Source organism: Brachycentrus maculatus, unplaced genomic scaffold (genome assembly GCF_059751285.1).
Source record: "Brachycentrus maculatus isolate JH-2025_06_01 unplaced genomic scaffold, ASM5975128v1 h1tg001021l, whole genome shotgun sequence".
Taxonomy (NCBI): Eukaryota; Metazoa; Arthropoda; class Insecta; order Trichoptera; family Brachycentridae; genus Brachycentrus; species Brachycentrus maculatus.
The window spans coordinates 22,802-48,770 of NW_028281734.1; the positions used below are offsets into that span (position 1 = coordinate 22,802).

Here is a 25,969-nt window from a genome sequence, read left to right on the forward strand (position 1 = left end):
AATTGGTGAATGTTACACGTGTGTAAAGTGATCACTGAAACTAGTCTATGATGGTCGCAAGCCCCGTAAATACACAGACTCACATATTCTTCTTCATCTATGTCGATAGTATCATTCAATTAAGAAGGATTTTACAACATTTTGAGTGTGTCCAATACAGCCGATGACGGTCGTCAGCCCCGTAAATGCCCAGACTTCCATATTCTTCTTCATCTTTGATGAGATGTCAAAAAATAATAAGAAGGATTTTGTTGGAAAATATATAAAATCATAGTTTGAAACCCCTGCCTTGTTGTGTGTATATATATATATATATATATATATATCATTATATTTTGGATAGCCTCCCACCAGTTTGATGATGTCGGCAACGACGAAACCCGGTCACTGGTCAAATGAAATAAATGTAAAAAAACCAGTATAGTTATGTATTATTTTATTATTTAAAATACAGTTCCACCAAGAAATCTTAGTCTAATATATTAAATCTAATACATTGGAACTTCTCATAATGAGTAATTCTTATAACGATAAAAAAATAGAAAAACTTGCTCCATTAACGAACGACTCCCTTTTTTCACGACATTCACTTGTGAGCCGAGATTTCCGCACAAGTCAAAAAAAAAATGTAAAATGTAAACTTTGTTTTTAAATCACTAAAAAATTTCAATTTAATGTCTGCCAATTAACACTTCAAACAACAATAGTCATGAAAAAGAAGCGGTTACCTTCGAAACCGGTAGACATTATAATTAAGTTAAAATAAGATATTTATAGTGATTTTAAAACAAAGTTATATTTTAATTATAAAATGAAAAATCACAAAGTTATTGCTGCAAATATAAATTCTAAACAAAAAATGTTTCGCTTTACGAGCAAGATTCTTGAACGAATTATGCTCGTTATGAGAGGCTTCACTGTACATATCGCTCACTCCTTTAAAGAACGTCATAAATCAAAAATCTTCGATTTTCAGTTGTGCATGTTTTCAGAATGCCCAGAAAATGTACTTTATCCCAGCAAAAGCGGCATATTTTCAACTTAATATCAACCCGCCACAAGGCAAAAAGTGTTGTTTTTGCATTTTGAAGAAATGGTATTGTTTAATTATTTTTTTAAAAATACTAAATATTTTTCAAATGGAGAAAAAACCTTTAGGTTTTACCTAAAAAGGTCTGTTGCACAGTAAAAAGTTCAAAAAGTGGCTGGTTATATATTTTTTATACATTGTATTATATTTTTAAACTTTAAAAACATTCTTCTGAAAATTTATAACGCTCTTGAAAGGAGTGAGCGATATGTGTGTAGTTGTATTAAACATTTAAAGTGACGATGCGTGGGTGATGCCAAGCTCTCTCAGTTTCTGGAGCATCCAGGTTTTGAGTTGGAAGATCTCTGTGAAGGCCGTGTATGTGTTGGTCCTACAGGATGTCCCGTTCTCGTTGAGTGGGCCGTTGCTCACAATTCCCCGAAGCACCCAGACCTTTTCCTCTCCATACTTGACCACTGGAAACATGAGCCCCCCGCCGCTGTCTCCCTGACAGACTGCCGAACCTAAAATATAGAAAGTAATGTTAGTTTTCCAACAAAAGACTAACAAGCCATCATTTTTTGTAAAGACAGATTGGTGTGGAAGAGAATGCTACTCCGAAATGTCTTTAAAAACAACATTCGCTTCTTCCATATTCTTGTAACGCATCAAACATCTCCTTCTTCTTCATGAGCCCTCTATCTTCCATTGCTGGATATAGGCCTCTTCCCCTTCTTTCCATTTCCTCCGGTGGGTTGCTGGTTGCAGACAGTTTCTACCCCCCACAGCAACTATGTTGTCGGACCATTTTTTTGGGGTCTTCCGACACCTCTTTTGTTCTCTCCATCTTGTGGGGTCTTGTCTTGCAATATGTCCTACCCATTGCCATTTAAGTATTGCCACGCGATTCACAATATTCTCTTCTCTGGTTCTTTTTCTGGTATCTCATACGTACCCGACGATTAATCTGACTCCTGACCTGACCTGTATCTCTCGATCTGTATTAGAAATACTTGAACATGCCAATTTTTCCACGCTTTTCCTGTGCTCCTATTTTCAATAACATCCGCCTCATAAATTTATTTGACTGTTCTTTCTTCACCGATCAACCATCTCAACACACCTTTCTTAATTTTATCAATAATACTTATCTCAACCTTGAATTCTTTCATTATATGACCATTCGAATATCTACCATACATCACAATAGTCTAAGAGATGCAATGACTGCATTCAATCTATTTTCATCCGAAAAATGTGCGAGATGGAAGATGTCATTAGGTGGGGAAGGCAACGAAGAAGACAATGGTATGCGCATGTGAGGAGAATGGACTCCAGACTATCCAGACTCCCCCACATTGCACTGCACGACCACCAAGAGATGGATTGACATCTGGGAATCGACCTCGCAGGAGGCTTATTTCTCTTAAAAACGGGCCACAAGGCCAACAAGAAGAAAATTACATACCATTAAGATATCCAGCACAAAACTTGTCGAAAGTTAAAAATCTGGAGAATTGGTATTTGGTCATTTCGATTCTGCAGTCATCAAGAGCTATGACCGGAAGATTCAAGAATCTCAGCTCCGTCGAAGATACTCCCTCTTCCGTTAAACCCCATCCAGCTACCTAAAAAAAAATCCGGTTGATAAAATAAGCCAATAGAATTCTTGGTCAGACTAATTTTGACACTGCAGACTGAGGAAGCACATGTCAAAAACTGGACTTCATATTTCCCCAGTCTGCAGGTTTTGTATGGAAGATAACGAAACACCCGTCCATTCTCTAAATATACTAAATATTTTTCAAATGGAGAAAAAACCTTCAGGTTTTACCTAAAAGATCTGTTGCACAGTAAAAAGTTCAATAAGTGGCTTGATATTTATTTTTAATACATTGTATTATATTTTTAAACTTTTAGAACGTTCTCCTGAAAAATCAATTTTTTTGATTTATGACGTTCTTGAAAGGAGTGAGCAAAATGTATGGACTACAAGACTCCCCAGTCTCCAGATTTTGTATGGAGGATTACGAAACACCCATCCACATTCTCTATAACTGTTCGCAACTGAAGTCACATCCTTGGAGGATCACTACTAGAACCGAGAAGGTGAAGCTCCTACCACCAAGACGTGAGCTACATGATTCACGTAGGTCTTGAGAGTGAGCTATGACATGGAGGGAGGACAATAGACTTAAAATGGTCGCAGTGACATAAGGGATGCAAGAAATAAAATTAAAACTATACAGTACCTTGCCCACGCTATCTCGTGACATATGATGTGTGTTGAGACGCTCGTCTGATAAATCAATGCATATTGGATGGACTTTCTCGTTGAATCTAAACGGTTGTTCGAGTTCAAGAAGCGCAATGTCGCTCTGTTGATGATGCTCATCTCCTTGGTACTTCTCATGCAGAAATAAACGGCTCACCTGCAAAAAACAAGTTACTTTCTAACAAGCCTTTACACACTTTATTTAGAACGTTTTGAGTGTGTCCAAATACTTCTGTCACAAATCTGGATTATCTCCAATTACGATACTTGTACAATGTATAGTGATACTTGTACAATGTTTCAAAACTGGATCGCATGTATAGAACTTCCAAGAATTCAAATAGTGTGGTTGTCAATCCTTGGTAGAATTGGTGAATGATCGCGTGTAAAGTGATCGCTTAACCACCCTATAAGTCACAAGTCCTGTAAATACCCAGACTTTTATATTCTTGTTCATCTATGTTGTGTACCGCCTCCGTGGTGTAATGGTCAGGGTGCTTAGCTACCGTGCTGGAGGTCCCAGGTTCGATTCCCAGTGGGGGTGAGAATAAAAATTTGTGATTTTACACTGTAATATTTATTTCATATTACTCTGGACTGGTCCCTGAAACGCAGGAGTGATCATCTTGTCTTCATATAATTAACGATCAAGATAACATTGCGTCAGTACGATGCAGTACCCTATGCACCATTGGGTGCGGATAAGGGTTTAGAAAAGAGAATCTATGTTGAGATGTCAAAAATTCACCTAATCTTTTTCATGTTTCAGGAAAACAATCGATTTTACCTTCTTCCATTATGCATTGTGATAGATGTAAAATATCATATCTCTTGGATGGATCTTGATAAGTACAAGCAATGTTAATTACTCAGACTTCCATATTGTCCTTCAAATAATAATATGGACCAACCTTTGATTTTTGTATTGAAGTTAAACCATTTTCTCTCTCGTCGTCCCAGTCTCTGTAGAACTTCCCCCCGACGATTCTGTAATACGACGGATCAGTTGGGATGTTGTTCTGCGGATCGTAAAAGCAATGGGCCGCTGTAAATGCAATAAGAGCTCCACATATTATGCAAATTGTTATTTGTCCTCCAAAGGACGCTTTTCAAGTTTCACTTGACATCGGAAAAGTACAACGATTTGTTAATTCCCAATGGTTTATTAATTTATTTATTTCAAAACATACTACACACAAAAGTCATATTTACATATAATATTCCCGATGAGTAATTTCTACTTCTCATTTTGGGACATGGGATTAAGGTTAACAAGACTGGAACACAAATAATAAAGTAACAAAAAAGTTTTTTTTTTAAATAACCAAAACTATTACTGATACATGGCAAAATATAAAAACAATAAACAGGTATAATAAAAATGGCACAAGAAGCATTTTTAAGAGAAATAAATGAGAAAAACATTAGGTAAGAAGCATATTTAAAATAAAAAAAATTAACTAACTAACCATCACGCCGCTTCCCCGCAGGGGTAGGCAGAGAGAATAGAGCGCCACACCACTCTGTCCTTGCAAACATTCTTCGCCTCTTCCACGTTCATGCATCTCCTCATACATACCCGCCGATTGTTACGACTCCTAACCTGACCACTTTCAAGTATTTGGCATACCTGATCGTGCCATGTTTTTCTCGGTCTTCCTCTGCTTCTTTTCCCGCTAACATTCGCCTCATAAATTTGTTTTACCGTTCTTTCCTCACTCATTCGTTCTACATGTCCAAACCATCTCAACACACCTTTCTTAATTTTATCGATAATGCTTATCTCAGCTTTGCATTCCTTCCTTATTTCACTATTCGTACATCTATCATACATCGTTTTGTCGCACATTCTTCTGAGAGATCGCATTTCGACTGCATTCAGTCTACTTTCATCCTTCTTTTGCCAACTCCATGTTTCACTTCCATACATTAGAGTTGGAACCAGGACTCCGTTGTGCACTGCCAGTTTAGCTTCCGATGATAGGTTTTTATTTGCTATAACTGAGTTCAGTGCACCATTAACTTTGTTCCTAGCATTCATTTCATATTTAAAATAAACAAATGATAAAATATAAAATACATAAGGTAAAAACAAAATATGTAAGAAAATATGACTAATCACTACACATACTCGTATATCTTTCCATAAAGTACCTTCTCAGATCATGAATACCAGTTTCTCCAGGGTATGCTTGGCTACAATAGTTTAGAGACTAGAAGGAATGTGTATTTAATTACGCATTTTTATCGATTGTTGCGCGGTATGATCGATAATCCTGAAATTATCCGGAACATTGGTCTGTATGTTCCCGATAGTTACCTAAGACAGCGTCGAAGTAGATTGTTTCACATTCCTATACACAGGACCAACCTGCCGATGGTTATGCCTGTAGGAAGAGCTACCGCCATGTTGAACAATATCACATTGGATATTAATCTGTTCCATGTGTCCGAAGGAGTTTTCCGAAGCGGGATTCTTCTACACCTTTAAGTCTTCTTGCTTGCTTTTACTTTTAATATATACGCCTTGAATATTGTTTGTTATGTATATATTATTTTTTTATTGAATAAATTGAAATTGAAATTGAAATTGAAAAATCTATTAACAACTTTTTCTGTGTTTGGAGTTTGTTCTACTCGCGGGCAGCTTATTTTGACTATCTCGGTAACTGTTCCCCCAGTGACTGTTCCCCTTCGCAGGTATGACGTTACCGCGGAAACCTTGAAATTAATAGAGCGTGCTACCTGTAATGACCTTATTTCCTTTAAAGATAAATTAATGTTGATATGACCTAACTCCATTAAAACGCGGAAAAGCAAACTGGATTTATATTACCTTCAGCCGAACCCACCCTTACAAGGGTCGCGTTGAAATATTTGTCAGACATACCCCTAATAAACCACAAGGATTATTTCACTCCGTGGATAATGGATGGTGACTAATATTTAATATACAACATTTTGAGTGCGTCCAAATACTTCAAAAATCTGGATTATCACTAGAATTTCACTAGAGGCATCTATTGGTGAGATGAAAGAAGCTTTTCATTGAGCAGAAACTCTTACAATTGTATTCTATGTTGAGATGTTAAAAAAAAATCTCTTATAATTGGAGATAATCCAGATTAGTGAACAAGTATTTGGACACACTTCCATATTCTTCTTCATCTTTGATGAGATGTCAAAAAATAATATGAAAATATTCAAATGAAAAGGATATTTTCTTGCATTTCTCATGTTTATGATTATAATCCAGGATTCGGACCTCACATACGAATGAAAGAGTTTCTGCTCAATAAAAGCTTCTTTCGTCTCAATAATACCTCTAGTGATTCCAGTGAATCAAGTACAATGTTTCGAAATTGGATCATATATATAGAACTTCCAAGAATTTGAGTAGTGTGGTTGTCAATCATGGATAGAATTGGTGTTGGCTACACGTGTGTATCGAAATGCGATCCCTCAGACGAATGTGTGGCAAAACGATGTTTGATAGATGTTCGAATGATGAAATAAGGAAAGAATGTAAGGCTGAGATAAGCACTATCGATAAAATTAAGAAAGGTGTGTTGAGATGGTTTGGACATGTGGAGCGTATGAGTGAAGAAAGAACGGTTAAACAAATTTATGGAGCGAATGTAGTTGGAAAAAGAAGCAGAGGAAAACTTGGCACAATCAGGTATGTCAAATACTTGAAAGCGGCCGGGTCAGGAGTCGTAATAATCGTCGGGTATGTATGAGGAGGTGCATGAATGTAGAAGAGGCAAAGAATGTTTGCAAAGACAGAGTGGTGTGGCGTTCGATTCTCTCTGCCTACCCCTGCGGGGAAGCGGCGTGATGGTTAGTTAGTTAGTTAGTTACTCGTGTGTAAAGTGATCAATACATACGTACCACTGACGACAACGTGAGAGTACAACAGACTCCCCCCACATATTTGTTGAAAATTGTTGGGGCCCATTTGTTGGTAAACCGCCGTATGCCAAGGGAACTCGTTCTTGCGGCTGATCTGACCCATTACCATATGGCTTACCGAGGCATCTGACTCGTATCCGCACTCTGCAATGTCAAATTCATTCATATTAATTATATTTTGTTAATTAAAAGCATCGTAAGGGGAGATTTTGGAACAGGTAGATGATTTCATATATTTGGGTAGTATGTTTTCTAGGGATGGAAAGATTGATAAAGACACAGAAAGGAGAGTGAATGCTGGGAACAGAGTGAATGGTGCACTAAAATCAGTTTTAGCAAATAAAAATCTATCGGCGGAAGCTAAACTGGCAGTACACAATGGAGTTCTGGTTCCAACCCTTTTGTATGGAAGCGAAGCATGGAGTTGGCAAAAGAAGGATGAAAGCAGACTGAATGCAGTCGAAATGCGATCCCTCAGACGAATGTGTGGCAAAACGATGTTTGATAGATGTTCGAATGATGAAATAAGGAAAGAAAGTAAGGCTGAGATAAGCATTATCGATAAAATTAAGAAAGGTGTGTTGAGATGGTTTGGACATGTGGAGCGTATGAGTGAAGAAAGAACGGTTAAACAAATTTATGGAGCGAATGTAGTTGGAAAAAGAAGCAGAGGACGACCGAGGAAAACTTGGCACAATCAGGTATGTCAAATACTTGAAAGCGGCCGGGTCAGGAGTCGTAATAATCGTCGGGTATGTATGAGGAGATGCATGAATGTAGAAGAGGCAAAGAATGTTTGCAAAGACAGAGTGGTGTGGCATTCGATTCTCTCTGCCTACCCCTGCGGGGAAGCGGCGTGATGGTTAGTTAGTTAGCTAGTTAAAGTATCGTAAACTTTGTGGTATGGTAATAATGTATAACACTCTCCTTATCATTCATCGTTCACATTGTGTAATTCTACTTAAAAACGCTGATTGCTTCAAACATCTAGTCATGTTTACATTAACAAACTCAAAAAGTGACCTTACAAGTGTTTTATTTGAACATTAATTTGCTAAAAATGAAATTTGATACCTCCGGTGAATTCCAGAAGCCTTCCAGGTTATAAACCGGGAATGTGCAATACCAAAGTGAACGATGAATGATAAGGAGAGTGTAATATTAATTATACCCAAGGTCTTTTTCTTTTAAACGAAACTTACTAAAAAAATATTCAAATATCATTTATATATTCATTACAATACCATATTTTATCATTTTAACATCTCATCAAAGATGAAAAGAAAATGCCCAGACTTCCATATTCTTCTTCATGTTTGATAAGATGTCAGAAAATAATATGAAAATAACTCCTGTAATTGGAGATAATCCAGATTTTGTGAACAAGTGTTTGGACACACTCAAAATGTTGCATATAAAATATTGATTGTAAGAACAAATGCAAAAAAATTGTTTCGTTTAATGGATTTTGATAATTTTAAAAATATATATATCCGTGAGAAAATTGCTGGAACGCCGTTCCACTGCGTTACATGAAAAAAAAGCCCTGGTTATATGTACCTATAATGGATCTTATCCAAGAGCTATGATATTTTACATCTAACAAATTTCATAATAGAAAAAGGTGGAAGCGTTTGTTTTCCTTAAACTTGGAAAAGGTTCTCAACATAGATGAAGAAGGATATAAAAGTCTGGGCATTTACGGGGGGTTACGACCGTCATAGGCAATTGAAATGAGAATGCTTAGATGGTCAGCTGGAGTGTCCCTTAGAGACAAAATAAAGAGTTCACGCATTCTTGGAAGCCTGGCTGTAACTGGCATCTATAGTAAGGTAGAGAAAAGGTAATCGAGGAACATCGAACGCAGAGAACCTGAACATGACATCTAGAGCAAGGGTGGCCAACCCGCGGCCCGCTGGGTGTTTTCTTGCGGCCCGCGGAGCATTTCACATATGTTTTCTTTAAGTGTACATAAAACCAACAAAAGAACATTCCACCGTGCGTAGTTCATATCATATCCCATATATGGAAGTATTTCACTATCGTGACAATTTCAAGACCCTTTAATGGCGTCAAGTAGTAAAGACGTTGGACCAAAGAAGAACTGAGAAGTTTTCTGATAATTTTTTGTACTGCCTAACTTTTAATAAATATGTTTCATTCTAGTTTTCGTTGTGTCTTCAAATTGAATAATAGAAGAAATTTTGTTTTACGGCCCGGTGTAAAATGTAATTTCTCAAATCTGGCCCGGCTGCTGAAAAGGTTGGCCACCCATGATCTAGAGGGAGACCAAAGAATTCATGCCGCAGAAAGATAACATGATTCGGAGGCATGGCCTAGGTGACTTGTCCATGATAGAAAGACCTACAACCTGAAGACGAGGAGGGCTGACCCCGACGGACGATAAGTTGGGATGGAGCCAGGAATAGGAAGCAAGAGTAAATATCGTACCAGGAGTACATGCCGGCACTTGGTTATCCCAGACTCCATCTCGGTCCTGGCCGCAAGTCAGGTCGTCCAATATTCCGATCGCGCGGTGGCCATTCTTACAAGTCGAACGAACAAATGTACCGAACTGCATAAACTTCTTGCAAGGCACCATGGTGTGGTTGCTACTAAAGCAAGTAAAGTCCAGACTGTGTGACTCTACCATTTTGCAATGAGCTGAAAACAAATGGAAAATGGAAAATATTAAGAAATATATTTTGTATATTAAATAAAAGCACTGTTAACCTTGTGGTATGGTAATATAACACTCTCCTTATCATTCACTCATTCGTGTCACGAAGAAGTGTTTTTTTAAAGTGGTATTACACAAAGTGAACGATGAATGATAAGGAGAGTGTTAGATTATGAAATAGCAAGCCAATGTCAAAACTGCACCATTCCCAGTCAAACATTGGTGAAAAATATTGTCAATATAGTCAATATTGGTGAAAAAGCTTGTGTTTATTTTCGACTCTTTGAGGGTGTATTCTAAAATATACAAATTCAGTACGCGACCGGCTGCCCGAGAAGCCACACGTGTTGTACAAATTGGAATTAGATTTTTTAAGAAAATGTATATTTAAAAAATATTTACATATACAAAACCAAACATAAATAAATTTCGAAGAAAAACTTTTTTTTCCATACAAAACCGGTGTTTTAAGCAAAAAAATATTACATTAAATACTAACGAACCACCACATTTATCGTCGTTTTATTCCCTCTACCTTTCCGTAGGGGTAGGCAGAGAGAAAAAAATATTACACCAATCGGTCTTTGAAAAAACAATCTTGCAGCAAGAAGAATGGCTGTACATAACGGAGTGCTTGTTCCAAACCTAATTGTACGAGACGTCTTCCATCCATACAAGACTGTAAAACTCTTGTCTTCTCTGCGGCGCAAGAAGGGGCAAGTCCCGACGGTTTGGCGGTGGTCCTTGGACCGCTTGATGATGCGTCTGTGAGATCGATGAGACGAGTTCTAGACATCACCGCTGTACCCAGTTGTAAGCTGGATACAAAGCACTGCATCGACAAGTCAACCTCAATAGCCCTGAAAAGGGCTTTCCGAAACCGGTCCGTGAATCGGTGCAGAGAGGCGAAGCGGTCCAGGCTGGTGGCACAGCGTGGTCTCGAAGGTCCGGAGCGGAGAAATGAAACGCAAGTTTCAGTGGTCGAAGAGAACTTATTTTCGGCAAAGTGCGCCCTACCATATATGTATTTACCCGACCGCGATCGCGTGCCGCCCGATAGTGGGAACGCACGACCAATCAGCGGCCGGGGGGAAAGAGACAGCCATATCGCTGTCTCTCTCTAAAGAGCACCGGACGGGCTACATTTTTATACCGTACCGGTGCCTTTACATATTCAACAAACATATACCAACTAACACTAAAGTTATTCAACAAACTAATAAATAAAACCCTTATCCGCACCCCAATGGTGCATAGGGCACTACGTCATATAAACGCAGTGTTATCTTGATCATTTACACATGAAGGAAAGGTGATCAGCCCTCCGCTTCAGGTACCAGTCCAGGGTAATATTGAATAAATATTAGTGTGAAAAAATCACTTATATTTATTTTATCCCCCTTGGGAATCGAACCCGGGACCTCCAGAACGGTAGCCGAGCGTGCTGACCATTACACTACGGAGGCAGACTACAGAGGCAGGCAACAAACATATAACTCTTCTTATATCTATACTTTAACTAGTTTCACAGATCCTATATTAAACATGAGTCACAAAGTATACATAGATATAAGGGTCCACGAGCCACACATATAAGTACATAAATACACAAAAGCCCTTCTCAGGGCCTCGGCTTGGCGGGCAGCCGTCTCGCCCGCCGGGCATCCAGAGGTCCTTTTCTGGGCCGCCGCACGGGGTTTGCGATGACGTCGCTAACACCAATGTATGGAAGTGAAGCATGGAGTTGACAAAAGAAGGATTAATATAGACTGCAAGCAATCGAAATGCGATCCCTCAGACGAATGTGCGGCAAAACAATGCAGTGAAATAAGGAAAGGGTAAGCATTATTGATAAAATTAAGAAAGGTGTGATGAGATGCAGAGATGCATCTAGACTCCCCCCACATCACACTGTACTATACTAGCCAACCCCATGGTAGACGACTCCCGGGCAGACCACCAAAGAGATGGGTCGACAACTGGGAACCGAAATCGCAGGAGGCTAATCCCTCTTAAAAACAGGCCACAAGGCCTATAACAAGATGAAGAAGAAGTAGTGATGAGATGGTTTCACATGTGAAACGAATGAGTGAGGAAAGAACGGTAAAAAATATGACGCGAATGTAGTTATGGAAAAAGGAGCAGAGGAAGACCGAGGAAAACCTGTTTTCTTTATTTTTTTATTTGGGTTAACAACAGCAGCATATGTAAAACAAAACATTAAAAGAATATATATTAAACAAGCCAATTATAGTTAGCCACAGAAACATATGGATTAGTACAAAATATTTAGTGTAGATCTAGCAAATGTAAGAGGGTGTGTGTGTATGTGTGTGTGTGTGTGTGTGTGTGTGTGTGTGTGTGTGTGTGTGTGTGTGTGTGTGTGTGTGTGTGTGTGTGTGTGTGTGTGTGTGTGTGTGCGTGTGTGTGTGTGTTGTTGATTCTAGTAGGAACACACATACAATGCAGAGAAGCATAGTTTTTAAAGATCCTGAGAGGACAATATGCTCACCATTCGACTTTTCAACACATTCAGGTATGTCAAATTCTTGAAACCGGCCAGGCCAAGAGTCAAAATATTTGGCGGGTATGTATGAGGAAAGGAGAAGAATGTTTCAAAGTCAAAGTAGGTTTGTGTTCTATTCTCTCTACCTACCCCTGTTGGCAGAGAGAAAAGAAGGCGTGGCGTGGTCACTGTTGTCGTCAACTCACTGTTGTAAACTTGACGCCTTAGCATGTCCGCAGTTTGTTTAGGGACCTACCCGAGTCAGCTCGTTGGTTTATTTTCAGCATATCTTATACTTTACCGTGACAGACTGGAGATGCGGACCACGCGTTGGTCTCATCGCAGAAAGCCATGTCATCCGAGAGGTAAAACTTGTCGTTTTTACAGGCATACTTCAATAAGGCCGACTGAGGCACGATGCGTCCTGGTACTATGCGGCCTCGCATGCCCATGATTGTGTAGCGACCATTCTTTGGGAACTTCGGGAGTGGACAACCTTCAGCAGCGGGCCTTTTAAAACATAATAATAAATTAATAAAAACCATCTTCGAAAATTCCCCCTTACTTTATTTTACACCTAGATCTGCATTCAATTCTTTCAAAAACCATAAATTTGAACATGTGAATATTCATCTTTTTCTTCTTTGAGAGGAGATAAAACTGCAAGGAGAACCAAACAGTGGAACTGTCAACAAGAATAGGACTGAGTTGGGCGGCTTTTGGAAAACTCATACAAATTCTGCAAGATAAGGAGATTCTGACCTGTCTAAAAAGAAAAATGCACGAATACTACATACTGCCAGTGAACACATATGCAGTAGAGACTATGGCTGTGATAAATAGAAATGAAGAAAAGATCAAGAGCACACCACGATCCATGGAGAGATCCATGCTTAATCAAAGCTTGATGGACAAAAAAAATTAAGATACCAGGAATAGAACCAAAGTAGAGGATATCATGGATCGCGTGGCAAAACTAAAATGGCAGTGGGCAGGACATATTGCAAGACAGGACCCCACAAGATAGACTCCAAGAATTTTACGATGGAGACCTTAGGAAAACAAAAGAGGTATCGGAAGATCCCAAAAGAGATGGTCCGACGACATAGTCGCTGTGGGGGGTAGAAACTGGCTGCAAGCAGCAACCGACCGGAGAAAATGGAATGAAGGGGAAGAGGCCTATATCCAGCAGTGGAGGTCAGAGGGCTCATGAAGAAGAAGAAGAAGAAGAATATTCGTCTACAAATCACTTTCCTCGCATACATTAAACACCTGTGACAAAAAAAAATAATACTGACTGAGTATTGTTCAATCCATTTTCTGCTATTCCATCAACATTAGTGGCGTTCTTAGCATTGACTGTTTCCTCAACATCGTCTGAAAAATATAGAATGACATAATTTAACAATGATACTGAAGGTAAGAACAAGGTGGACTGTTGACTGTCATCAGCAGACCTTCCGTTCCACTAGAAGAGGGTTCGGCATATTGTGTCCTAGCTTAGTTTATGTTACCAATGGCCTTCACCATTTTCATCATGTATACCACCTCTCGTGACAGTTCCTTATGAACTTCTTTTCCTGGTATCTCCATACCCGACGATTAATCCGACTCCTGACCTAACCACATTCAAGTATATGAAATAATCAAATGTGGTTAGGTCAGGTTCTTTATGTTCTCCCAAGGTCTCCATCGTAAAACTCTTGTGGTCCATCTCACTGTTTTATGATCAGAATGGGAAAGGATAAACTCAAAAAAATTGTTTTGAATATTGAAAGCATTAACTTTATGGATCATATCGTAGTCGTACAGGAGAAAGTGACCAACTGACAAAACGTAAAATGTTCGGGAGGGCCATTTAAGTCACTTTTACTTGGCAAGAAAATAAATATCAATGCAGTTAGTCATTTTTTATACTTCTAATATATTACACCTCCATGTTTAAAATCCTTTGGGATTTTTTCTGGGCAATATTAAGCTAGTAATATATCAAATATTAAATAGTAGTATGGCTACGATATTGATATATTATTTTGAGAAATAAAAAGACTTTGTTTTTTGATCCACTCACATTTTTATTAACAACCAACTAGTTTCGGCAACAACCTGTTGCCCTCTTCAGGGTTCATAAATTAAACTAATCCAATAATTTTGTTCACTGTTTCTTTTATGTATCATGAATGTATGTTTAGTCATAAGTAAACCCTGAAGAGGGCAACAGGTTGTTGCCGAAACTAGTTGGTTGTTAGTAAAAATGTGAGTGGATCAAAAAACAGTCTTTTTATTTCTCAAAATAATAAATCAAAAGAGTTGTATTATTTTTGATTACGTGTATATTTGAATAACCGACCCCTCCGTGGAGTACTTACCTGGTTTGCACTCTGGTGGCAGCTTGCTCCACACCCCGTCGTCGCAATGCAGAAGGTGGAAGTTTCCATTTTTGATGTGGTAATTGTCCAAACAGCCCGGGGTGGCGATAGATCCGTGAGGTGTTTCCCAACCGCATTCGATAGGGTTTGATTTACCATCTGAGCAGTTGAAGTGCAAACCGTCTGCCTGTGGAACTACGCATCCCAGTTTGTCTAATAAACCAGAACATTTTATTATTATTATATTTTTTTTTGCATTTCACGATATATATATTAAAATAGTACAAAAAAACTACTACTACTACTACTACTACTACTACTACCATTACGCCGTTCCTCCGCAGGGGTAGGCAGAGAAGATGGAACGCCACACTCTTCTATCTGACATACACTCCTCGCCTCCTTCACATCCATACATCTAGTCACACATGCCCTCCGATTACGCAGACTTATGACACCGCCAGATTTTAGGTTCTGATTGATCTGATCGTGCCAAGTCTTTTTCGGTCGTCCTCGTTCTGTTTTCCCTCTCACATTCGCCACATATATTTTCTAAGTCATTCTCTCGTTATCCATTCGATCCACATGTCCATACCGCCGTAAAGAACTCTTCTTAATCTTTTCAATTGTTCCTCGTTCAGCCTTACATTCCTTTCATATATCTTCGTTTTTAATTCTGTCATACAATGATTTTCCACACATTCATCTGAGGGAGCGCATTTCAACAGCGTTCACTCTGCTTTCATCCTTCCTTAGCCAGTTCCATATTTCACTGCCATACATTAGTGTCGGTACCAGCACGCCGTTGTGAACCGCTAGCTTGGCTTCCATGGACATATTTTTATTTGCAATCACTCTGTTCAATGCACCATTTATTCTATTCCCTACATTACAAAAAAATATATATAAATATTAATATAAATTAAGATCTCACAAAGGCATGTCCCTGTGTGGGTATACATTTTATTTTAGGTTACAATAAAGGGCACTGGCAAGAATACAATAGATATCAGAAATAAAAATAGATTAAAAGTGCTAATATAAAGTAAAAATATTTGATTTTAACAGAAAACAAAAATGTTAATAAAATAAGTATATAACCACTCACCGAGATTTTTACGTCTACCGGTTTCGAGACGTACCCGTCTCTTCGTCAGGACAATCACTAACACAGCATGCAAACAATACTACCCTTCACCACCATAGCACCATTTACACACTCAAAACTACACAAAATGTCTAACACATGCGATTTTTGGTCGACCCGAAGACCAACATGCACTATAGTGTAAACTTAAACACTAACAATAAAGGGTTAAAACTAAATAATATGGAGATTTTTTATATTAGGAAAGCACTTAAAAATAATATTCCTCTAATTAACAACCAAATAAATTTAACATATAGTCCATTGTTTGATTCGACATCGGTTAAACACGATTCGTCAATATCCAATTCGAACCCCGCCCACTCCTTTCATCCTACAAGTATATAAGTTGATTCGATTACAGGTCTAATTTTAATGTACGTTTAACCTCGGCTCGTAACGCATGTCTGTATTGAAAACTGTTAGAGATAAAACTCGAAGTAGACTGAAGTGCATGTTGTGGATTCATTGGTCGGAACATGTAGCGAATAACGAGGTATTAAGCAGGGCTGGGAGATCCCAGATAGATCTAGACAGATCCTTACTAAACAAAGTAGCACAACAGTGAGCCAAACAGACTGGCCATAATATAAGACACCCAAACCTGCTTCTCACAATTGAGGAGGGTATTCAAACCACATGGACCAAATTATCTCCGACATGCGCTGTAGTGTGTAGGCCGAGTTGAAGAGTTCAGCGGAGGATGAAGATGAATGGAGATTGTCCATAAAGAACTAATCGTACAGATTGTGACCCGAGATGAAGAAGATCAAGTACAGTGAAACCTCTATCTATCGTTCCTGGAATAATCGTTTTCCCGGATGTGTCGTTTATTTTTTCTATCCGGAATTAGTTTTATACTAAACTAAACCGCATCGATCGTTTCTCCATCACCATTTACCGCATTTATCGTTCGAATTAAGCTGCATATTTGATACATTTTGTCTGTTTTTTACATTCTTTTCAATTTTCTTACATTCAACGGCAACGTATGGGATAGAAACTATCGAAAGCTTGCGTAACCGATAGCAGAAGAGGTCCATATTGATGAAAAGGAGCCGCTGCCTGTACCTGCATTTCCAGAAGCATGCACACTTTGAAAGAAAACTTTCTACAACGCACATTCAATAACCGATGCTGAAAAAAATACTATTTGCAAAACTGAAAATATACTATTGACTTACGAAAATAAAACCGTTAAAAAAACTAATTTTGATCAATAAGCTTGAGTATTTTTTAAAAATTCTATTCAGGTTTGTATTTTTTTTAAAAATAAATACATTTGCATTTGAAACCTGTATTCTTCTTAGAATTGTAGCCTACGAATGGTTATGCAGATTGGGAGGACGGTATCTTTAGTCGGTCGTATCTACTTGCATACTGACCTCTTAATCCCGCATTCATTGTTTTCCCGCATTCATAGTTTATTTTAATAGGTCCCTTTAAAAACGATAGATAGAGGTTTCACTGTGTTTCAAACACTATATATAAATAGTCACGATAATCGGTGGGAACACATAAGTAGATACATAAATGTGGAAAAGGTGTGGAATGTTTCCAAAGATATAGTTGTGAGGCATTTTATCCTCCCTGCCTCTAAGGTATAAGTTCTTTACAAAAAATGTTAAAATCAACCACTGATTTATTGAGTCTGCTAAATTGTATTTTATTCTTAAAAATAAATTTAGTGACAATTGTTTCGCCTTGTTATGGTATTTTCGAATGAATATTTTTTGAACAAACGAATTGACATTCGTTTAAAAATGCCATAGCAAGGCGAAACAATTGTCACAAATTTTATCTTGTAGTGTTTTTTAACAATAAAATACAATTAAGTAGACTCAAAAAAACAATGTTTGATTTTAATATAAATTGAAATGGAGTCCTACAAATCTGTAAATATAAGTTCTTACTTATACAAATTGGAAATGGTGACCACTCAAAAGATGGTTGACATATGGATATCGCTCTGGAGAGCATGTAGTCTGCTTCACAGGAATAATGCAGGATCGTGTATGGACTGACGGAAGACCCTGGGGCGATGCCTTTTGGTTGTTGGTAACTTCCGTGGGAAGGAAACTCCGGTAGAGTACAACCAGGTCCAGCATTCTGGGTCCTGCAGTCAATAAAGATGCAAAGCTCTCAGAAAACTATATTCTCGGATCTAATACAAAAGCTTAAGACTTCTCTCGCAAAGCAATTTTATTTTATGAACCAAGTTGCGATAATCATTACAAAATCTGACTTTGTTTTAACCACTTTTTATTGGTAAACTTTTTCCACCCGGTTTTAACAAGAACCTTGTCATCATCAGGGTTTATGTGCTAATTCTAAAACATTGTAGCAACAGAAATGGCGCTATTTTACTCAATTCTACAATGAAACTCGCGCCATCTCGCATCATTTCACCACAAAATCAATTCTGTCCATGTTTCTCCCCATGTTCTGCACATTTTCACATATTTAACTTGTTTAAAAAAGGGAAATTACGTCATTGTTGCACCAAATGAGCGATATATAGACCCAACTATTTTTTATTATTACCTAATATCCAAGTGACTCTGAAATCTTGCTACGGCTTATGCAACACCGCTTATCATGACCCTACTCAGGCTTCAACTTTTTAAGTTTCATAGCCTTATGTTTTCATAGCTTTATGTTTAAAGTTACTAAAATTTCATGTAATTCATGAGTGAAAATTCTAGGCAAAAACACTCGCTAGACCTGACTATAAAGTTGGTATTTTATTAACCCTTTCTTAAATTTTTCTCATAACTGATCAGCTACTCTGATCAAAAAAATGTGACGTTTTTCAACCATGAAAAAAAATATTTTGGTTCCCTAATTTCGGGACACTCTGTCTGGCAATTCGGATGACCATGTTAATTAAGATTAACTGTATTTATCTGAAATATTTTTTGGTAGAGTATACTTGGGTGATAGAGAAATCAGTGATTAAAGTTATACCTGCGCCGGGCCAGACATTGTGGCTCACGGAGCTGCCTACTAGAATCATACGGGCCAGAATGTCTGGCCTACAGAGTGGTAAGTGTTAAATAGTGTTAAAGTTATACCTCACCTTACTGTTGTAGATGTAATTTCAACATATTTAGGATCTGAAAAGAAACATGTCAGAATTAACGTATGTAATAAAGTAATGAGCAGGACATATAGCGAGACAGGACCCCACAAGATGGACCCCAAGAATTCTACGATGGAGACCTTGGGAGAGCAAAAGAGGTGTCGGAAGACCCCAAAAGAGATGGTCCGACGACATTGTCGCTGTGGGGGGTAAAAACTGTCTGCAAGCAGCAACCAACCAGAGGAAATGGAAAGAAGGGAAAGAGGCCTATATCCAGCAGTGGAGGTCAGAGGACTCATAAAGAAGTAGAAGAAGAAGAAGAAGGAGAAGAAGAAGAAGAAGAATAAAGTTGAAAATTTTTGTTTTGAATTTAAGTTCAACTTAGTAAATACCACTATTTCTTAAAATCTTTTGTCACACGTGTTTCGATGCATTCCGCATCATTTTCAAACAAAGTATGGACGTTTGTCCACTACACGGAAGTACGCAGAATTTTACTGTCCGGCATGTCAGTTATTGTTTTCAAACGACGATTGGCTTGGATTAGCTTGTGCTTTTGTCCATCTTTCTTCGGATCGGAGCTTTTGATCGGTGCGTAAACATGTTACGTTAAACTGTCGCAGTCGCTTTCATTTTTCTGTGTAATTTGTAAATCTTCATTTTTATTATTAATCTTATCATCCTCCTTTGTTTTAAACCAGCACGTTGCTTCAGGGTGATATCGAGTTCCCTTATTTAAATTTTCACAAATCTTGCATGGACTTTTATCTTTAATTTTATCACTAGTTCTTAGATTTCCACGTCTTCTTTGATCTTCTAATCGTTTTCTTTAATCATCTTCTAATTTTTCTCTATCACTCCGAACATATTGTAGTAATTGTTTTAATACGTCTCCTAATGTTTCATAATCCATTTCCAATTAACAAAATTGTCGTTTTAGAACGTGGTAATATTTTTCTTTGTAAATTGGGTGTAGATAATATGTAAAGTGGGTGTATAATAATAAAATAAACAATGTGTTGCTTTGTAATTAAAGTTTATAATGAAAGTTTATTCTTAATTTATCTTTATCATATGTTTCTATCTATCTATCTGATTCTGACAGTTCAGAATATTATATTTTTTCTATCGGAAGTCTTTTGTTTTATTCTGTGCGACGCATGCGACATCTGGTGGTAGAACTGTTTTATGTAGGTACTATTTGTAAGTACTTAATAAAATGTATAGGTAGGTACCTAGGTATTTTATTACATATATATATATATATATATATATATATATATATATATATATATATATATATATATATATATATATATATATATATATATATATATATATATATATATATATATATATATAGAACTTCCAAGAATTTGAGAAATTTAGAAAAATAATATGAATATAAAATGTATTCAAAAAGAAGTCCACCGACAAGACACACAAGGTGGCTTGGTGGGTCTTTGCAAAATATAAAAAAAATGTTTCAAATTGTGATTTAAATATGGTAAATGTATACAATTTATGTTAATGTTAATGAAAAAATAAACTTAGTTTTTAGGACCAAGCATTCATTACCTTTTTTGCACTGGATGCCATTGACGCTCCATTTCCCGTTCTTGCAAATGGCCGCTGCGCGAGGGCGGGGCAGGTAGCCTGGCCTGCAGGTTATCTTCATCATGCTGAACTCGGGAGAGCGCTGGCCGACCGCGATGCTGGTCGCGAGGTTGAGGACGTTCATCTCCCCGTTGCTGGGCGGCTCTGGTACGATGCAGCCGCTCGCCTCCCGAGGCCGACTGGAATCACAGAGATGAAATAATACCCTTTTTCAATTCAATTCAATTTATTTATTTCAATAATATATACATTACAAACTATAAAAAATTTAAATCGTATACATTTAACTAAAATATATGCAAGAACTGTTCGGCTGTCCAAACTTAAACACAGTAAGGGACTTTTTTTTGTAGTACGTTTTTTTGCATTTTTGGACTTAGTTGATTCTACTCTTATCATATACAATCACAGATTTTTCTCTACTCAAAAATGGTCAGGCTAGGAGTCGTAATAATCGGCGGGTATGTATGAGGAGATGCATGAACGTGGAAGAGGCGAAGGTTGTATGCAATGACAGATTGATGTGGGTTTATTTTCACTTTGTCTGTCCTATTAGTCCAAAAATGAAAAAACGTACTCCAAAAAAAAAGTCCCTGACTGTGTTTTAAGTTTGGACGTATTGCTAAAGGTGTAGAAGAATCCCGCTTCGGAAAACTCCTCAGACACATGGAACAGATCAATATCCAATGAGATATTGTTTAACATAGCGGTAGCTCTTCCTACAGGCATAACCATCGGCAGGTTGGTCCTGCTCCTATTCTCTTATAGCGTTGCCAATGCCAATTAACATAATTCCCCAAAAATCTAGGCCAATTTTCCCAAATCGGGAAAAAACAAATTCCCGATTCTCCACAAAATCCCTACATAATTATCCCATAGAAAAAAAGTTTTCATAAAAAATCGACTCCTTGTTTTTTTTTCAATTTAAATATTAACGCCCCAATTGGGCTTTTATATAAAATACGCAGTAATTAAAAATACATTTGACACGTATTAAAAAACAAAAGAAAGTACAGCCTAAATAAACGGCTAATATATATTTAGTTACATACTAAACAAACAAAAAAATTGCCACTCTTCACTCATTATTTTGTAGCATAAACCGGTTTCAAAAAATTAAAATTTAAGCAATTATGTAGAACACATAAAAAAATGATACTAAAAGGAGAACACACAAAAAATATATTATTAAACATTGAAACATTATTATATTAATAAATGGTAAAATGTTCAAATCTCCGCATTTTCCCCACATTGTGCAAATCCTTACAAATTCCTCAATCAAGTTGAGATTCCCCGCAGTTTGGGGAATTCTCCACAGATTGGCAACCCTGCATGGCACCTTACAAGGGCCCAGAGCAGACGTGTACTGAGCGCCTAGAATAGGAGTCTGCGGAGAATTTTAGGCGTGCGGTGGTTTGACTTTGTGAGGAATGAAGAGATAAGGCGTAGGACGCAGCAAATCTTGGTCACAACTGTCGTCAAGAAAAGGCGATTCAGTTGGCTTGGCCATGTACTCTGCATGCCTCCTGAGAGCTGCCACCAAGCTTGCCTCTTCTACAAGGTATCAGCTATGTGCAGCCTGGGACGACATATTATTTTTATCTAATTTAACATAATAAAGACACAAAAGATAGAAAAATATTTAAAATAAAAACAATACAATTTTGATCATTTACTCATTCCTTTATTTAGCCTTTGTTCCATATTTTATTTTGACCTCTAACATCCGTCGGTAACAAATTAAAAATGCTCATAACTATGTATTGAAACACAAAATTTTGAGTGTGTCCAAATACTTGTTCACAAAATCTGGATTATCTCCAATCACAGGAGTTATTTTCATATTATTTTGTAACATCTCATCAAAGATGAAGAAGAATATCACCAATAGATGTCTCTAGTGAAGTTCTAATGATTCAAGAACAAGGTTTTTAAATTGGTTCATATACAGTTTATAGAACTTCAAAGAATTTGAGTAGTGTAGTTGTCAATAATGGGTAGAATTGGTGAATGTTACACGTGTGTAAAGTGATCACTTAAACCAGCCTATGACGGTCGTCAGCCCCGTAAATGCCCAGACTTCCATATTCTTCTTCATCTTCGATGAGATGTTACAAAATAATGTATTGAAGTGTTCTACTCCCATATTTATTGTTTACTCTTGGGACCATCAACCCTTCAATCGAGGGTAAATCGTATATCATGGTTGTATATTTTTTTTGCGTCAGTTTTATTAAAAACCGTAATAATATATTCTCACTCCTTTCAACAACATCATATATCAAAAATCGTCAATTTTCAATTGTGCATGTTCTCAGAAAGCCCAGAAAATGTACTATATCCCAGCAAAAGCGGCATATTTTTAACATGATATTTACCCGGTACAGAGCAAAAAGTGTTGTTTTGCATTTTGAAGTAAAGGTATTGATTAAATATTTTTCAAATGGAGAAAAAACCTTCAGGTTTTACCTAAAAAGATCTCCTGCACAATAAAAAGTTCAATAAGTGGGTTGATATTTATTTTTAATACATTTTATTATATCTTTGAACTTTAAAAAAGATCTCCTGAAAAATCTAGTTTCTTGATTTACGACGTTATTGAAAAGAGTGAGCGATGAGTCTTCCATAACATATTCAGCTAGCAATATACATATTATAATACATTACACTAAAAATGATTCTTGCTTTAATCTTCAAAGGCTATCATCAATGTCAACTTGTTTGTATATTAAACGTCAAAAATATAAACAATTGACCCTTTAGCTGCTAGGAATTTTTAGTTTACTATGCTAATTGCACGATTTAAGCATAACGAATTCAAATATAAATTCGATAACTTATAAACACTCTGTACCATCGTTGATCTTAAAATATCTCTCGGAGTTTAGGTAACTAATTGTATGGACTAAATGACTCCCCAGTCTACAGATTTTGTATGGAGGATAACGAAACACCCATCCACATTCTCTATAACTGTGACGCACTCGCTCGCAACCGAAGTCACATCCTTGGAGGACCACTACTGGACTACGAGAAGGTGAAGCTCCTACCACCAAGGCAGGTCGTGAGCTACATGACTCACGTACGTCTTGAGAGTGAGCTGTGATACAGAGGGAGGTCACAATAGACACAAATCGCAGTGACAAGGGATATTTAAAGCTATCCCACTGTATTCTCAGATCTGATACAAAAGCATCTAGGTTTCCTGACAGACCTTCTCTTGCAAAGCGTTTTTTCTAAAGAACTAAGTTGCGAAATTTATAAACAAAATTGTATCGCGATTTTAATGTGAATTGACATAAGAGATGTAAGATCACGTGACGTCATAATTTTTTTTAATGTATGATCACTTGACCTCATAAAAAAAACTAAATGTATGCAACGTTATAAAAATTTGACCAACAAGTAAATGCTACTCGCTTAAATTGTCCACCTCATTTTTACGCCGTGCGCTTAACTCTGAAGATCAAACTTCCCGTCGACGTAATTGCCGACATCCGGTATTGAAAGAAATAGTGTAGGGGTGTGAGTAATGAAATATTTTTTTAGATATGCAATATTTGCATTGTATTTGTATCAATTTATTGCATTTTGTTGATCAACCCTGACACGTAAAAATGTATCTATATGAAGAATACCACAGCTTTACACAACTTACTTTTCTCGGAACATTGGTTTATTCGTTTCTCTTATAAGTATTTTTGCAACTTAAATTTTTGTACAACATTTTGAGTGTGTCCAAATACTTGTTCACAGAATCTGGATTATCTCCAATTACAGGAGTTATTTTCATATTATTTTTTGATATCTCATCAAAGATGAAGAAGAATATAAAAGTCTAATACTAATATAAGAGTTTCTGCTTGATAAAAAGCTTCTTTACATCTCACCAATAGATGTCTCTAGTGAAGTTCTAGTGATTCATGAACAAGGTTTCTAAATTGGTTCATATATATAGAACTTCCAAGAATTTGAGTAGTGTGGTTGTCAATAATGGGTAGAATTGGTGAATGTTACACGTGTGTAAAGTGATCACTTAAACCAGCCTATGACGGTCGTAAGCCCCGTAAATGCCCAGACTTCCATATTCTTCTTCATCTTTGATGAGATATCAAAAAATAATATTAAATTTTTGTAATTTATATTTGAAGTACTAACTTTATGATTTTCTATTTTATAATTAAAATGTAACTTTGTTTCAAAATCACTGTAAATATTTTATTATAACTTAATTATAATGTCTAACCGCTTCATTATAAAGACTGATTGATAAGTATTAATGACTCTTGATAAAGAAGCGGTTAGCTTCGAAACCGGTAGACATTATAATTAAGTTATAATTAAATATTTTTAGTGATTTTAATTTTTTTTAATTATGAAATTTTTGTAATATGACCACTTATTGTAAGATATAAATGACAATTATTAAGTGAAAACTTACCGTTCAAACGTCACCGGTTTCTGTACTGCATGGAAGGAATGTACAGAACTTACTGAAAACAAGGAAAATTGTTGGGTAATATATCCAAAATTAAACACGGTTATTGGATTGAATTCTACTTTTATTTACAAATATGTTATGTGACGCGTTTCGTCTTATTAAGACATTATCAAACACTGAGAGTGTTTGATAATAATGACACTGAGATATCAAATAAAATTCATTCAGGCAAGAGTTTTTGCCTAGAATTTTCACTCATGAATTACATAAAATTATAGTTATAAACATAAAGAGTAAATCCACTCACGAGTAGGCAAAGGCTATTAAACTTAAAATGTTGAAGCCTGAGTAGGGTCATCATAAACGGCGTTGCGTAAGCCGTAGCCAGATTTGAGTCACTTGGACGTTAGGTAATTAATAAAAAAAATCCCTTACCGCACCCCCAATGGTGCATAGGGCACTGCTTCATATAAACGCAGTGTTATCTCGATCGATTACACATGAAGGAAAGGTGATCAGTCTTCCACTTCAGGTACCAGTCCAGTGTAAAATTGAATAAATATTGGAGTGAAAAAAATCACTTATATTTATTAAACCCTCCTGGGAACCGAACCCGGGACCTCCAGAACGGTAGCCGAGCATGCTGACCATTACACTACGGAGGCGAACAATTAATAGGTAATTAAAAAAATAATTTAGAAAAAACTAAATGGTTGTTATTTTATTATATAAAATGCAGTTCCAACAATAAATGTACAAAACCTAGATTCAATAAAAAGAAAAAGGTGATGTGCCAAAATCCTTAAACTTTTAATGAAGCATTCGCCCTTTTTATGTTAATTAATTAATACTCACTAAACATAAGCGAAGCAACACAAATAAAGCTATACATCGCTGAAACACTTCT

General features: G+C 36.9%; 1 protein-coding gene across 1 annotated transcript; it reads right to left on the reverse strand.

The window, feature by feature from the left end:
* Positions 1 to 479: 479 nt before the first annotated feature.
* Positions 480 to 25,969, reverse strand: LOC148299649 (modular serine protease-like). Its single transcript, XM_088275846.1, has 14 exons — positions 25,918 to 25,969; positions 25,063 to 25,114; positions 20,580 to 20,797; positions 18,999 to 19,035; positions 17,833 to 18,035; positions 14,773 to 14,985; positions 13,702 to 13,780; positions 12,705 to 12,913; positions 9,669 to 9,881; positions 7,197 to 7,361; positions 4,217 to 4,350; positions 3,283 to 3,462; positions 2,499 to 2,658; positions 480 to 1,554 (listed from the first exon to the last, which is right to left on the reverse strand). The coding sequence occupies exons 1-14, from the start codon at positions 25,952 to 25,954 to the stop codon at positions 1,322 to 1,324; spliced, it is 2,133 nt and encodes a 710-aa protein (XP_088131972.1). The 5' UTR covers positions 25,955 to 25,969; the 3' UTR covers positions 480 to 1,321.